This window comes from Ostrinia nubilalis, chromosome 26 (genome assembly GCF_963855985.1).
Source record: "Ostrinia nubilalis chromosome 26, ilOstNubi1.1, whole genome shotgun sequence".
Classification (NCBI taxonomy): domain Eukaryota; kingdom Metazoa; phylum Arthropoda; class Insecta; order Lepidoptera; family Crambidae; genus Ostrinia; species Ostrinia nubilalis.
In genome coordinates, this window is record NC_087113.1 from 10,387,232 (window position 1) to 10,403,421 (window position 16,190).

At 47.2% G+C, this 16,190-nt stretch overlaps 1 protein-coding gene across 1 annotated transcript in view; it reads left to right on the plus strand.

Annotated features, from left to right (window-relative positions):
• Window positions 1–16,190, plus strand: part of LOC135084682 (dynamin-like 120 kDa protein, mitochondrial) — a 60,825-nt gene that overhangs the window by 41,634 nt on the left and 3,001 nt on the right. Inside the window, exons 16-20 of the mRNA XM_063979453.1 lie at window positions 1,647–1,788; window positions 3,261–3,474; window positions 8,967–9,048; window positions 9,529–9,663; window positions 15,880–15,949. Coding sequence (XP_063835523.1) covers window positions 1,647–1,788; window positions 3,261–3,474; window positions 8,967–9,048; window positions 9,529–9,663; window positions 15,880–15,949 — 643 coding nt within the window. The remainder of the gene's footprint in view (window positions 1–1,646; window positions 1,789–3,260; window positions 3,475–8,966; window positions 9,049–9,528; window positions 9,664–15,879; window positions 15,950–16,190) is intronic.

Here is a 16,190-nt window from a genome sequence, read left to right on the forward strand (position 1 = left end):
TAAGGAGACACCATTGGGAAGACCGTGCTCAGGACGTAAGTGTCTCTTAGGTGCAGCAGTTCTCTTCTCATTTAGCCAGTTGTAAAGCACTACGGGAAGAGTTCACTGAGCTCATGAGTCGCGCTGCTGATTCTGATCCTATTTATGAACCTTTGAAGAAGGAAACGGTGGAAGAAGCTATAAGGAGACACCACTGGGAAGACCGTGCTCAGGATGTAAGTGGCTCTAAGTAACTCTTGATAGGTGCCCCAAGTCACATCTACAAGCCTCTCAAGAAGGAGACAGTGGACGAAGCCATGAGAAGACTCACTGGGAAGACTGGTTCTCAGGATGTAAGTAGTTCTTGCTAGGTGCAGGAGGCCACAAGCTCATGAACCGGGCTGCAGACTCCGATCACATGTACGAGCCTTAAGAAAGACGCAGTGGAGGAAGCTTTGAGGAGACACCATTGGGAAGACCTTGCTCAGGACGTAAGTGGCTCTTGCTAAGTTCTGCAGTTCATCCTAATTAGCTGACCGCGAGGCATTACGGGAGGAGTTCACTGAGCTCATGAGTCGTGCTGCAGATTCAGACCCCATCTATGAGCCGTTGAAGAAGGAAGCGGTAGAAGAGGCTTTAAGAAGACACCATTGGGAAGATCGTGCGCAGGATGTGAGTAGAACCAGGCCTGTTCATCTTCGCGAGTTTACATCGAAAACAAAACACGCACGATGGCCCACCTACAGGATACTATTCGACAAGGCCTCACATACGAGCGAACATTGACTCACGCACGCGTATTCTTGTGTATGATGGAAGAAAATAAAGAAAATGGTGTACTAAATACTGTGCAGTATTTAACTGCCTAAATAATAATAAAAACACAGAATGTACTTTTTTAAGTTGCCTCAAGACACTGAGAGGTAAATAAGTAGTTAATATTATTCATGATAATTCATGCTAAATCATGTATTTCCTCCGCCATTTTCCGCAGTTTGGCACCTCACGTCACATCATTTTACCGAAGTCAGCCCTATAGCTTCGGCGCAGTGCCGATCACTGACGTTTGTCAACAAAATGGTGCTTGACTCTTGAGACAGGCTAAATTACACCATATTGTTAATGACATTGAGCATACATTTTTTTTAAATACCTTCGCGAAGTAAAACTTCTGTACGTAGTACTTATTATTATTCTGTGGTAGAACTAAGTAGCATTTCGGTTAGGTGCAAGAGTTTACCAGCTTATGAAACGTGCTACTGATTCAGACTCCATCTAAGAACCTGCAGTAGCCCTCTACTGCCAGGAGCGCTAAGTTGGCACCGTTAGGAAGACCGTGCTCAGGAAGTGAGTGGCTCTTACTAGGTGCTGCAGTTTGAGTGGCTCTTCCGTCTGACTGGGACTCGAATCTATTAAAGCCTGGTCCGTGAGCACGTAGAATCCCGTCCAATGACCCCAAGTTGCCCATCCTTGTCGCTCGCACGTAATTATGTTGCTGTCGCGCTCGCACACTCACTGCGGGCGCGCGTCGCACAGTCGCGACAGCAATATAATTACGCGCGAGCGATAAGGATGGGTAGCTTGGTGTCATTGGACGGGATTCTACGTGCTTTATAAATGTTACCTTGTCGAGACTGGCAGATTGTTCATAATGTTACTATCCGCAGGTGCTCCGAGTGCTGCAACTGAACGCTTTACAAGACCGGTGCGTGGCGTCCCGCGCCGACTGGGACGCGGCCGTGGCGCTCATGGAAGACGCGCTGCGCGAGCGACGCGCGCTCACCGACCACGAGCTCAAGGAGCTCACGGGTGAGTCGGGACACTGCGGGACAGCCGGGGACACTGCGGGGACAGCCGGGCCGCTCATGGAGCGACGCGCGCTCACCGACCACGAGCTCAAGGAGCTCACGGGTGAGTCGGGACACTGCGGGGACAGCCGGGCCGCTCATGGAGTGACGCGCGCTCACCGACCACGAGCTCAAGGAGCTCACGGGTGAGTCGGGACACTGCGGGACAGCCGGGGACACTGCGGGGACAGCCGGGCCGCTCATGGAGCGACGCGCGCTCACCGACCACGAGCTCAAGGAGCTCACGGGTGAGTCGGGACACTGCGGGGACAGCCGGGCCGCTCATGGAGTGACGCGCGCTCACCGACCACGAGCTCAAGGAGCTCACGGGTGAGTTGGGACACTGCGGGGACAGCCGGGCCGCTCATGAAGCGACGCGCGCTCACCGACCACGAGCTCAAGGAGCTCACGGGTGAGTTGGGACACTGCGGGACAGCCGGGGACACTGTGGGGACAGCCGGGCCGCTCATGGAGCGACGCGCGCTCACCGACCACGAGCTCAAGGAGCTCACGGTTGAGTCGGGACACTGCGGGGACACTGTGGGGACAGCCGGGGACACTGTGGGGACAGCCGGGGACACTGTGGGGACAGCCGGGGACACTGTGGGGACAGCCGGGCCGTCCCGCGCCGACTGGGACGCGGCCGTGGCGCTTATGGAAGACGCGCTGCGCGAGCGACGCGCGCTCACCTGACAAGTGACAAAAGACGAAGTGCACGTCGACCCATTTGGATCTTTTGTGCTTCCCCTTACCTTTATTCTAAATACCTTTATCATCATTATCATCTCAGCCATAGGACGTCCACTGCTGAACATAGGCCTTCCCCAATGCTTTCCATGCTACCCGGTTGGTAGCGACCTGCGTCAAGCGCTTTCCTGCTACCTTTACGATATCGTCGGTCCACCTTGTGGGTGGACGTCCCACGCTGCGTTTTCCGGTACGCGGCCTCCACTCCAGAACCTTCCTGCCCCATCAGCCGTCAGTTCTGCGTACTATGTGCCCTGCCCATTGCCACTTCAGCTTACTAATCCATCTGGTTATGTCAGCGACTTCAGTTCGTTTACGGATCACCTCATTTCTGATTCGATCTCGTGAAGAAACACCGTGCATAGTCCTTTCCATAGCACGCTATCCATAACATGTGAATAAACCACGGATACTCTCGGCGCACTTAAGGGACTCTTATCTAGGTATAAATAAGACGTCAATATGTAGGTGACAATTTAATGCTTGACACAGGTTGTCAATGGTTCACAGATGTTAATTATGTCAAAGCCGCTCAGGTATATAAAGCCGGGGAAAAAAATCTGGACACCGCGGTACAGCTTTACGCGTCTCAAAGAGCAGTGACATCTCTCGGCAAATAACACAAACAAGTTTCATGGAAGATTTGTACAACATGACTAAAACGTAACATTATGTATCTAATTCCAGGTCCCGGCTTCAAAGAGCGCTGGTTCTACTGGCAGAGCACCTCGGACGAGCAGCGCCGCCGCGCGGAGGTTAGGGCCGAACTAGAAAGGCTGGGCTCCGCGCGGCCTGCGCTGGCCTATGATGAAGTTATAGCCGTGAGGGACAACCTTAGGAGGCGCGGTGTGGAAGTGGACAATGAGTATATTAGGGAGACGTGGAAGCCTGTGTACCTCAAGTAAGTATATGGACGATGTGTGTTAGATACTAGATGGTTTCGAGTTTTGAGCTTTAGGTCTTCGGCCCATGGGCGTAATAATGGGGGGGGGGGGGGGGCAAGTCATACCTAGCTTCTGACTTTTGGGGTCATTGGACAAAATTCTACGTGCTCGCAGACCAGACTATAGGGAATTCTTTTACAGGAGCCAGCGGTGGAAGAAAGATTTTGAACACTACGCATGGGCGTACCCAGCTTCTGACAAGTCATACTTATTTTTTGGCCTGGAGAGGGGGGGGGGGGGGGGCAAACATACTTAGCTTCTGGCCTAGGGCGGGGGCAAGTCAGATTTTTTGAGCCAGCGATGGAAGATGGATTTGGAGCTTTAGGTCTTCGGCGTTAGATCTAAAAAGTGTCTTTGTGTGACGTGTGCGCTAGCGCAGCTACTATTGACGATGGACAAATGACGTTAGCAACTTTAGTTCGAGCGCCAGCAGATATTGAACATTATGGCTTCAGCATAAGGTTTCCAGAGTGATTTCCACAGTGGGGGAGGGGCAGTGTCTTCAGTTTATGTATTTAGTATCATTGATGTACGACGAGGTAGTCGCTGCGAAAAACAGCTTGCGCAAGCGCGGCTACTATTGTCTTGACGTGACGATAAACAAATGACATTAGTAACTTTAGAACGAGCGCCAGCGGATATTGTACTTTACATCACCAGTCTAAGGTTAGTAATTCACTGAGTACCTCGGCCGAGCAGCGCCGCCGCGCGGAGGTTATTGACGTAGCGATAAACAAATGACGTTAGTAACTTTAGTTCGGGCGCCAGCGGATTTTGAACTTTATGTCTTCAGTATAAGGTTAGTAGGAGGTCAGGGCCGAGCTGGAGCGGCTCGGCTCCGCGCGGCCTGCGCTGGCCTATGATGAAGTTATAGCCGTGAGGGACAACCTTAGGAGGCGCACAGTGGAGGTGGACAATGAATACATTAGGGAGACGTGGAAACCCGTGTACCTCAAGTAAGCGAAGATAGTAGTGTAATGACCATACGAACGATATGTGTTTAGATACTAATTTACAGGAGCGAACGACGAATGAGGTGACGATGACCGAACGTATGATATTCTAGCTTATGGAAGGCAGTGCATCAATATTTTATACATGGACTAGCTTTCCGCCCGCGGCTTCGCCCGCGTGGAATTTTGTCTGTCACAGAAAAACTTTATGGCGCGCGTCCCTGTTTCAAAAACCGGGATAAAAACTATCCTATGTCCGTTCCCGGAATTCAAACTATCTCTATGCCAAATTTCATCAAAATTAGTTCAGTGGTTTAGGCGTGAAAGCGTAACAGACAGACAGACAGACAGAGTTACTTTCGCATTTATAATATTAGTAGGGAAAACTATCTCTATGCCAAATTTCATCAAAATTAGTTCAGTGGTTTAGGCGTGAAAGCGTAACAGACAGACAGACAGACAGAGTTACTTTCGCATTTATAATATTAGTAGGGATTAGTAGGGATTTAGAGCTTTAGGTCTTCGGCGTCAGATCTAAAAAGTGTCTTAGTGTGACGTGTGCGCTAGCGCAGCTACTATTGACAATGGACAAATGACGTTAGTAACTTTTGTTCGGGCGCCAGCGGATATTGAACTATACTTCACCAGTATAAAGTTAGTAATTCACTGAGCACCTCGGACGAGCAGCGCCGCCGCGCGGAGGTTATTGACGTAACGATAAACAAATGACGTTAGTAACTTTAGTTCGGGCGCCAGCGCATTTTGAACTTTATGTCTTCAGTATAAGGTTAGTAGGAGGTCAGGGCCGAGCTAGAGCGGCTCGGCTCCGCGCGGCCTGCGCTGGTTTATGATGAAGTTATAGCAGTGAGGGACAACCTGAGGAGGCGCACAGTGGAGGTGGACAATGAATACATTAGGGAGACGTGGAAGCCCGTGTATCTCAAGTGAGTGACCTTACTCTTGTATTTACTGTGTATTAAGACACTTACGCCCGTATTCACAAACATTACTATGAGGACTCATAGTGCGCGTGGACAGGGTGACACATGAACCAATCACAGAGCTCTATTCAACGCTGTGCGTTCGATTTGCTACTTCACTTAAGCAAGCATCGTTTGTGAATACGGGCGTTAGGCTGGGTTGCACCATCTTACTTTATTATACTAAACGTCAAAAGTCTGTCAAACTCCTTACAAAAAAACACCGGTTATCGTTATAGTTAAGATTAAAGTGAGCTGGCGCAACTCAGCTTAAGAGTCTCTTTGTACAGGTGCCAGCGATGGAAGATGGATTTGGAGCTTTAGGTCTTCGGCGTTAGATCTAAAATGTTTCTTAGTGTGACGTGTGCGCTAGCGCAGCTACTATTGACAATGGACAAATGACGTTAGTAACTTTTGTTCGAGCGCCAGCGGATATTGAACTTTACGTCACCAGTATAAGGTTAGTAATTCACTGAGCACCTCGGCCGAGCAGCGCCGCCGCGCGGAGGTTTAAACAAATGACGTTAGTAACTTTAGTTCGGGCGCCAGCGGATTTTGAACTTTACGTCTTCAGTATAAGGTTAGTAGGAGGTCAGGGCGGAGCTAGAAAGGCTCGGCTCCGCGCGGCCTGCGCTGGCCTATGATGAAGTTATAGCCGTGAGGGACAACCTTAGGAGGCGCGGCGTGGAGGTGGACAACGAGTATATCAGGGAGACGTGGAAGCCTGTGTACCTCAAGTAAGTATATGGACGATATGTGTTAGATACTAGATGGTTTAGAATGCCCCCCCCTCTTCAATGGAGTTTGAACTCTTATGTCTTCAGTATAAGGTATGTATTTCATTGAGAAAGTCGGCGCGGGTTATAACCTGCGCTAACGCACCATGGAGGTCGGTACGAGTACATTAGGGAGACGTGGAAGCCTGTATACCTAAAGTAAGTAACGGTCATGATATCTATTAGGGAATGCTTTTACAGGAGCCAGCGATGGAAGATAGATTTTGAGCTTTAGGTCTTCGGCCCATGGGTGTAACAATTTAGGGGGGGGGGGGGGGGGCAAGTCATACCTAGTTTCTGCCCTAGGGGAAAGGGCAACTCATACCTAGCTTCTTGCCTAAATGGGGGGGGGGGGGTAGTCATACCTAACTTGGCTTAACTCCTTCAAAGCAACTCTGCGAGATTTACAAGGTGGGGAAGGGGCAGTGTCTTCAGTTTATGTATTTAGTGTGATTGATGTACGACGAGGCAGCTTGCGCAAGCGCGGCTACTATTGTATTGACGCGACGATAAACAAATGACGTTAGTAACTTTAGAACGAGCGCCAGCGGATTTTGAACTTTATGTGTTTAGCATAAGGTTACTAATTGACTGAGTACCTCGGTAACTTTTGTTCGAACGCCAGCGGATATTGAACTTTACATCACCAGCATAAAGTTAGTAATTCACTGAGTACCTCGGACGAGCAACGCCGCCGCGCGGAGGTTATTGACGTAACGATAAACAAATGACGTTAGTAACTTAGTTCGGGCGCCAGCGGATTTTGAACTTTATGTCTTCAGTGTAAGGTTAGTAGGAGGTCAGGGCCGAGCTGGAGCGGCTCGGCTCCGCGCGGCCTGCGCTGGCCTATGATGAAGTTATAGCCGTGAGGGACAACCTGAGGCGCCGCACAGTGGAGGTGGACAACGAATATATTAGGGAGACCTGGAAGCCCGTATACCTCAAGTAAGTATATGGACGAAGTGTGTTAGATACTAGATGGCTTCGAGTTTTGAGCTTTAGGTCTTCGGCCCATGGGCGTAATAATGGGGGGGGGGGGGCAAGTCATGCCTAGCTTCTGACCGTAATTATGTTGCTATCGCGCTCGCACACTCGCTGCGGGCGCACAGTCGCACAGTCACGACAGCAATATAATTACGCGCCAGCGATAAAAATAGGTAGCTTGTTGGGGTCATTGGACAAAATTCTACGTACTCACAGACCAGACTATAGGGAATTCTTTTACAGGAGCCAGCGATAGAAGATAGATTTTGAACACTACGCATGGGCATACCCAGCTTCTGGCAAGTCATACTTATTTTCAGGCCTGGAGAGGGGGGGGGGGGGGCAATCATACTGGCCAGGGAGAGGGAGTCATACCTATCTTGGCTTAGCTCCTTCAAAGCAGCTCTGCGAGATTTCCAGAGTGGGGGAGGGGCAGTGTCTTCAGTTTATGTATTTAGTGTGATTGATGTACGACGAGGTGGTCGCTGCGAAAGACAGCTTGCGCAAGCGCGGCTACTATTGTCTTGACGTGACAATACAAGTCAATTTTTTTTGAGCCAGCGATGGAAGATGGATTTGGAGCTTTAGGTCTTCGGCGTTAGATCTAAAAAGTGTCTTTGTGTGACGTGTGCGCTAGCGCAGTTACTATTGACGATGGACAAATGACGTTAGTAACTTCAGTTCGAGCGCCAGCGGATATTGAACTTTACATCACCAGCATAAGGTTAGTAATTCACTGAGTACCTCGGCCGAGCAGCGCCGCCGCGCGGAGGTTATTGACGTAACGATAAACAAATGACGTTAGTAACTTTAGTTCGAGCGCCAGCGGATTTTGAACTTTACGTCTTCAGTATAAGGTTAGTAGGAGGTCAGGGCCGAGCTGGAGCGGCTCGGCTCCGCGCGGCCTGCGCTGGCCTATGATGAAGTTATAGCCGTGAGGGACAACCTGAGGAGGCGCACAGTGGAGGTGGACAATGAATACATTAGGGAGACGTGGAAGCCTGTGTACCTCAAGTAAGTATATGGACGAAGTGTGTTAGATACTAGATGGTTTCGAGTTCTGAGCTTTAGGTCTTCGGCCCATGGGCGTAATAATGGGGGGGGGGGGGGCAAGTCATACCTAGCTTCTGACCGTAATTATGTCCGCGCGTAATTATGTTGCTGTCGCTCTCGCACACTCACTGCGGGCGCCCGTCGCACAGTCGTGACAGCAATATAATTACTATTGGACAAAATTCTACGTGCTCACAGACCGGGCTTTAGCTTGGCTTAGCTCCTTCAAAACAACTCTGCGAGATTTCCAAGGTGGGGGAGGGGCAGTGTCTTCAGTTTATGTATTTAGTATCATTGATGTACGACGAGGTAGTCGCTGCGAGAGACAGCTTGCGCAAACGCGACTACTATTGTATTGACGTGACGTGACGTTAGGGAATTCTTTTACAGGAGCCAGCGATGGAAGATAGATTTTGAGTTTTAAGTCTTCGGCCTTATGCATAGGCGTACCCAGCTTTTAGCCTAGGGGGGCAAGTCAGATGCCCTCAGACTCGAGGTACACCCCTGGGCCCAAGATCTAAAATGTATGTCAGTATAAGTGAATCTTCAGCGGATCCTTTCACTTTAAATTCTCAGCGTTACATCTAAAATGATTAGGCTGTAGGACCTTCATCGCCGTGAGAGACACTCAGCCATCATTGTATGTGCAGTATTCACAAATCGATTTGTGATTTAATAATAAAGTATTCACAATTTGTTCCAGGAACTTCTTCGAGAGGGCGCAAACGAGGGCGCGGGATTGCAAAAAGAGTTTCTATTTGTACAGCCAACAGAATGGAAATGGGGTAAGTGAACGTTACTATTACGCGTATTGTTGTGTATATTATGTCATAACTAGCTTTTGCCCGCGGCTTCACCCGCGTGAAATTTAGTTTGTCAACATAAATGATAGCCTATATGTTATTCTGGTTTATAAACAATAATACTGTAAAGTTTCATCAATATCCGTTCAATAGTTTTTGCGTGAAAGAGTAACAAACATCCATCCAGACATCCAAACTTTCGCATTTATAATATTAGTAGGATGATCATGATTTATTGAGTTTGTTCCGGCGTTTCTTCTCAGCACTTGCCATATGTTTGTCTCGAAGCGCTGGTAGGGCCCAAAAGATAAGGAGACATGTAAAGTGCCCCATAAGGGCTACCTTTTCTTTTTTATATTTGACGTTCATAAGTGCCACTTGTGGTCTAAACTGAATAAATATTTTTGATTTTGATTTTTGATAACCTACTCGTTTGTATTTACTCTGCTATAACTTGCACAGAAGGAGTGCTGCGAGGTAGTGATGTTCTGGCGCGTGCAATCCACGCTGCGGACCACCGCCAACGCGCTGCGGCAGCAGATCGGCAACCGCGAGGCCGCGCGCCTCGACCGCGAGCTCAGGGAAGTCTTGGACGAGGTAAGCCTCAACTAAGAAGACATAGAGGCATCAAGCTCCGTCAGGCAATGCGACTTGATCGCGAGCTAGGAAAGGTCTTAGACGAGGTAAGCGTCAACTGAGGAATCATAGAGGCATCAAGTTCGTTTCAACTGAACTCCCACTTCCGCTGAGGAACTATAGAGACCCCGAGTTCCGCGACTTGATTGCGAGCTCAAAGAGGTCTTGGACGAGATAAACCCCCTATTGAGGAGCCATAGAGGCCTCGGCAACCGTGAAGCCGCGCGCCTCGACCGCGAGCTCAGGGAGGTCTTAGACGAGGTAAGCCTCAACTGAGGAGCCTTAGAGGCCCCGACAAGGTCTTAGACGAGGTAAGCCTCCCACCCAGGAGCCATAGAGGCATCGGCAACCGCGAGGCCGCGCGCCTCGACCGCGAGCTCAGGGAGGTCTTGGACGAGGTAAGCCTCCCATTGAGGAGCCATAGAGGCCCCGGTTAGAGGTCTTAGACGAGGTAAGCCTCAACTGAGGAGCCATAGAGGCCTCGGCAACCGTGAAGCCGCGCGCCTCGACCGCGAGCTCAGGGAGGTCTTAGACGAGGTAAGCCTCAACTGAGGAGCCTTAGAGGCCCCGACAAGGTCTTAGACGAGGTAAGCCTCCCACCCAGGAGCCATAGAGGCATCGGCAACCGCGAGGCCGCGCGCCTCGACCGCGAGCTCAGGGAGGTCTTGGACGAGGTAAGCCTCCCATTGAGGAGCCATAGAGGCCCCGGTTAGAGGTCTTAGACGAGGTAAGCCTCAACTGAGGAGCCATAGAGGCCCCGGCAACCGCGAATGAGGTCTTGGATGAGGTAAGCCTCCCATTGAGGAGCCATAGAGGCCCCGGTAAAAGGTCTTAGACGAGGTAAGCCTCAACTGAGGAGCCATAGAGGCCCCGGTTAGAGGTCTTAGAGGAGGTAAGCCTCAACTGAGTAGCCATAGAGGCCCCGGTAAAAGGTCTTAGATGAGGTAAGCCTCCCACTCAGGAGCCATAGAGGCCCAGGCAACCGCGAAAGAGGTCTTAGACGAGGTAAGCCTTTCACTGAGGAGCCATAGAGGCCCAGGCAACCGCGAAAGAGGTCTTAGACGAGGTAAGCCTTTCACTGAGGAGCCATAGAGGCCCAGGCAACCGCGAAAGAGGTCTTAGACGAGGTAAGCCTTTCACTGAGGAGCCATAGAGGCCCAGGCAACCGTGAATGAGGTCTTGGACGAGGTAAGCCTCCCTATTAAGGAGCCATAGAGGCCCCGGTAAGAGGTCTTAGACGAGGTAAGCTTCCCACCCAGGAGCCATAGAGGCCTCGGCAACCGCGAGGCCGCGCGCCTCGACCGCGAGCTCAGGGAGGTCTTGGACGAGGTAAGCCTCCCACCCAGGAGCCATAGAGGCCCCGGCAACCGCGAATGAGGTCTTGGACGAGGTAAGCCTCCCACTCAGGAGCCATAGAGGCCCCGGTTAGAGGTCTTAGACGAGGTAAGCCTCCCACTCAGGAGCCATAGAGGCCCCAGCAAGGTCTTAGACGAGGTAAGCCTCCCACTCAGGAGCCATAGAGACCCCAGCAAGGTCTTGGACGAAGTAAGCCTCCCACTCAGGAGCCATAGAGGCCTCGGCAACCGCGAGGCCGCGCGCCTCAACCGCGAGCTCAGGGAGGTCCTGGACGAGGTAAGCCTCAACTGAGGAGCCTTAGAGGCCCCGACAAGGTCTTAGACGAGGTAAGCCTCCCACCCAGGAGCCATAGAGGCATCGGCAACCGCGAGGCCTCGCGCCTCGACCGCGAGCTCAGGGAGGTCTTGGACGAGGTAAGCCTCCCATTGAGGAGCCGTAGAGGCCCCGGTTAGAGGTCTTAGACGAGGTAAGCCTCTACTAAGAAGACATAGAGGCATCAAGCTCCGTCAGGCAATGCGACTTGATCGCGAGCTCAGACGAAGTAAGCCCTACTGACGAGCCGCAGAGGCTCTGCGAGCTATGAGAGGTGTTAGACGAAGTAAGGCTCGAATTGAGGAGTCATAGAGGCCCGGATCTTTGCGAGGTAATATACAGGGTGTTTCAAAAAAACCCCTAATAACTGAAGGGTGTTTAATAAACGTCTATAAAGAGTCCCTTGTTAATTTCTTACAATCATAGCGACATATTCTAATTTCGGGTAAATTTATGTAAAATAAAAATATCGATTATAAAAATTCCCATCACTAATTTGGGTTCATTGTCCTACCAGGAGTGACCAGGGGTGACCAGGAGCAACTTTCTATGTTCACGCCCCCGGCCACGCCTCATAAAACATTCTGTGCGCCTAGTATTACTAGGTATTATTTAATACCTACGGAGAAAAAAATTACACGCACGTCGTTAACAAAACAACAAGCATTCAAAATTATGGTTCACGGATGATGATGACGTGACCGTCATCCCATCACCCGTCATCACCCGTGACGACACGGGCGTCCACTAGAACCCGATCGATGAAGAGCCCGTAAAATGGAGACGTGTCACCATATCAAGGAAACACTGATACGACGGAAGCCGTCGCTGGTCAGCCGCCGGTCTACCTTCGATAAACTGTTCCCGATAAAGTTCACGGGCTTGAACTAAATTTCCATCAGCTCGACCCACACACAACATCATCTCATAATATTCGGAATTAGAAAACATTGCCATTGTAGCAAAACAACACAAAACACAAAGCTTTCGAAAGTAGTTAAACGATAGGAAAACACACCGATCACGCACGAAGCATATGAACGACTAAATCAAAGAAGAGCCGACGGCCGGTGTCGCGATCTTTCGGCGCTTCTGCACACTGCAAAGTGGTGCGAACGGGATCGTGCCACATGCCAAATTTTTGCAACTTCTTATTATGACAATGCAACATTTCGAATGATTTTAGTACGCTAATTTTTATTTCGCAGGTAAAGGAATGTCGCAATGTCGTTTATGTACCTACTTTGTCTACCAAGTTACGTCTCATTTTAAAATAGAAGAAATGTTATTGAATTCTCAGATTTATTTTCATATCAACATTCTAAAGCGTCCCTTAATAATTTTCACTTTTACAAAAGCAGCCTAAGACTGATTTACACGTACTAAGTAGTTAAGTAGGTAACTAAATTTTAACTTAATTTTAAGTCTATGTCCAAATGTCTCATAATTAGTATGAAACTGCTTGTCAAAAGGTGTCAAGTGACAAGCCCCACCCACCAACATACCCGAAAAAATATTGTAAAATTTAGTTACCTACTTAACATAACAATCCTAAACGTGTTTACACGGGAACATTAATTGCATCTCTAATAATAAACAGTCCTCTTAACTTACTGCAACATCAGAAACATGACTGTTCTACAAATAATGTAAAACCAGAATCAGCTATCTTTTTAAATCTATGATCTGCATTCCGAAAACAGATGAGTATGCAATTCAAATAGTTGTGCTTTTTTGTGCTATTTTTGATTTATTTTGTTTGACAAAGAGATAATTAATAAATTTAACAAAACATTGAGTGACTGTGTTCAAACACGCAAAGTCAATAATAGGCTCGGCGAGTTAAGGAACAAAGGTCACCTTCTCTTTGACTGAGCCTCAATGTTTAGGCGTTCTGATATCAGTGTCAATAACGCGCACCTACTTAGTATTTCTCCCATACCTTTATTCAGCCGCCTTGTTTAATTTAAGCATATTAAAGTAATATCATCCCGTGATTATGTTCTAGCATTACCTTTGTAATAAGTTTACGTTTACAGCAAGAGTTTGCTGAGTTAGAATTACATACACAATCATAAGAGTATTTGTACCACCAAAAGTTTAACATACAAAAGGCATGTTTAAAATTAGTTGTGAATAAAAAAATATTGTTGGTCCGGAATAAGTACGCAATGCATATTTCGGCCCATTGTGTACCAGGCGCCACCAGGCGCGCAGCGCTGCGCACGAGTTAGCCGTTAGATGGGGCGGGGGGTGGTGTTCCCGAGCGTCTGCCCACTAATGAGGTTGCCAACATTTTCTTTGGGTATTATTTTAATTTTTCATTGATTTTTAAGATTTTAAGTTTAAAAGTACGATTTTGAAATTTATTAAAGAAAGGTTTATGAGTAAATAAAAACATATTTTTTAAATGAATAGTTAAACATTTGGCCGCGATCTCACCTGATGGTAAGTTAGTATTACCATTGACTAGGCATTTATGTGTTTTGAAATAATGATTATGGATGTGAGTAGTTAATGTTTTTAGATTTTTCTGATACGACAAATTTTATCGAATGGAGGGAAAAACTTACACGGAGTTGTACGATACGATGCTACAGTATGACGTCATGTTCTTCATACCAACTTAAAATTTCACTTTTGGGATAATTGAAAAATGTAGTAAGGCGCCCCACTCGCCCCCGCGAACGCGCGGGTTTAAAAGGTGCCAACCGTTACTATGCAAATGTGCAAACTCAAAACAAGCCACCAAAAAAAAATTCTAAGTAAAAATGTTTACAATCACTGTCTATTAGGGTTTCGTAAAAGAAACTGAAAACCCAAAATGCTTAAGCTCAAGCACTGATGTTTCCCTAGTACTTTTGCTTCCGCGTTGGCCTTTCTTTGAGCGCTTGCCTTACTAAATAAAATGTTTGTCAAAATGTACGTTTTTTGTTGTTGTTGTTATTATTATTATTTTAGAATTGTTTTAAATTCTCAGCATTTTTTAAATGCCGCTATTAATGTTATTATTATTGGCAAATTATTACAAAATAATAATAATGGTACAGATGCGTTCACATCAACCTTTTGCTGCTTAAATAGGAGCCATTTTGCAAGGATTTTGTAAAATATGATGTGAACGCCTCTGTTTCCAATGACATAAAACTAAGGCCTCATTTACGGAGACGCCGGGCATCGTACGTTGTGCGACGTACTGAGTTCAAACATTGGCATTGTGTGTGCATGAGTGCTTTTACGGAAAAGCGATTTAAGACGCGTATTCTTGAAATGGAACGTTATTTGCAGCCGAATCCTGCGGATGGCTTCGATGCGTCTCACACGGCGTTTATTGTTGCGGGATTCACCGCGCGAAGAGAGGCTGGCACCACCACTTCACCCGTCTCGCATCAATATTTTTTGTGTTTATGCGTGCGATAATAAGTACCGCATCACGCGCTGCGGCTCCGTAATTATGAGGCCTTATTGGTGCTTATGGTGAACTTACAAACTGGTTACTAAATGCTTATTTTTATACGGAACACAATTCAATCTTACTCCTGGTGGTACCAGGAAAGGTACTAGGAGTAAGCTAAAGATGGGCGGAAATGCAATTTCAAAGATTAAATAATAACAGAATTCGACTGAAGGTACGGTAACGTAACCTACCTGGAATTTCACGGATTTTTTTATTTTTTTTCTGTTGTCTAAGAATGTTTGAAAACTATCATTAGTAGTGATGTTGCTATCGGAAAAAGTTATTTACTTACGATTTTTTTTCCATCAAGTGGCCTGATTTCGATAGATGAAGTTTTCACAAAATTTTTCTAATGTACGTACCCATGTAAAGTTTTAGTGAGTACCTATTTAAAATGTTTATTTAACGAACAAACATGCTTTTAACACATCGATAAAGGAAGTAGGCAAAAAACGCGGCTAATTGACATTCTGAAAAATACAAAGTCTATGATTTGCGTTCGATGAACCCCGCTGCAGCTGATCGAAAGTGAGGGAATTCATATCGATATTTTTGGAAACTTTCGATGTACGTTATTTCCAAAACCGTTCAAGATATGACAATAGAAACAACGGCTTCTATTTCAGATTGTTTCAGTTTCTGTGCCCTTTCAGGCTTTAGGGGGTATTTTGAAACACCCTGTATAATTAAATAAATAAATAAATCTTTGGCCAATTTCACACAGCGCCAGCTAGCCCTAAAGTAAGCAACTTAATGCTTGTGTTATGGGTGCTAGCTTAACGGATATACTACTTATATACTTTTTTTTTAAATACATAAATATTATACATAGTCACACCCAGACCCGTCACAGAAATTAAAATTCATCATTTCAATTTCTGCCCGGCCGGGAATCGAACCCGGGACCTCTCGGCATAGTAGTCCGTTCTGAACCACTACACCAAACGGCCGACAAATAATGAGACTTAATCGCGATCTCAGAGGTCTTAGATGAGGTAAGCCTCGTAAGTAAAATGACTTCAAAAATATTAAATGTTTTTATAACTTTTCAGATGGCATCAGAACCTGAATTAAAGAAGAAATTGCTCTCAGGCAGACGTGTAGAACTTGCAGAAGAACTAAGTGAGTATACACATTTCATTACATCACTATTATACTATGTATATGTCAACGTGAAATTGTGAACTCTGTCAGTTTATAATATAACGCGTTAGATTGTAAACTAACAGTGGGTTAGGTTAGGTTAGATTGTAATTTAACTACGTCAGATTACAATCTGACGGAATTCACAATTTTACGGTGACATATACATACACATTACACATGGCTCTAGTTCATAAACAAGAGGACATTATTTTGGGAA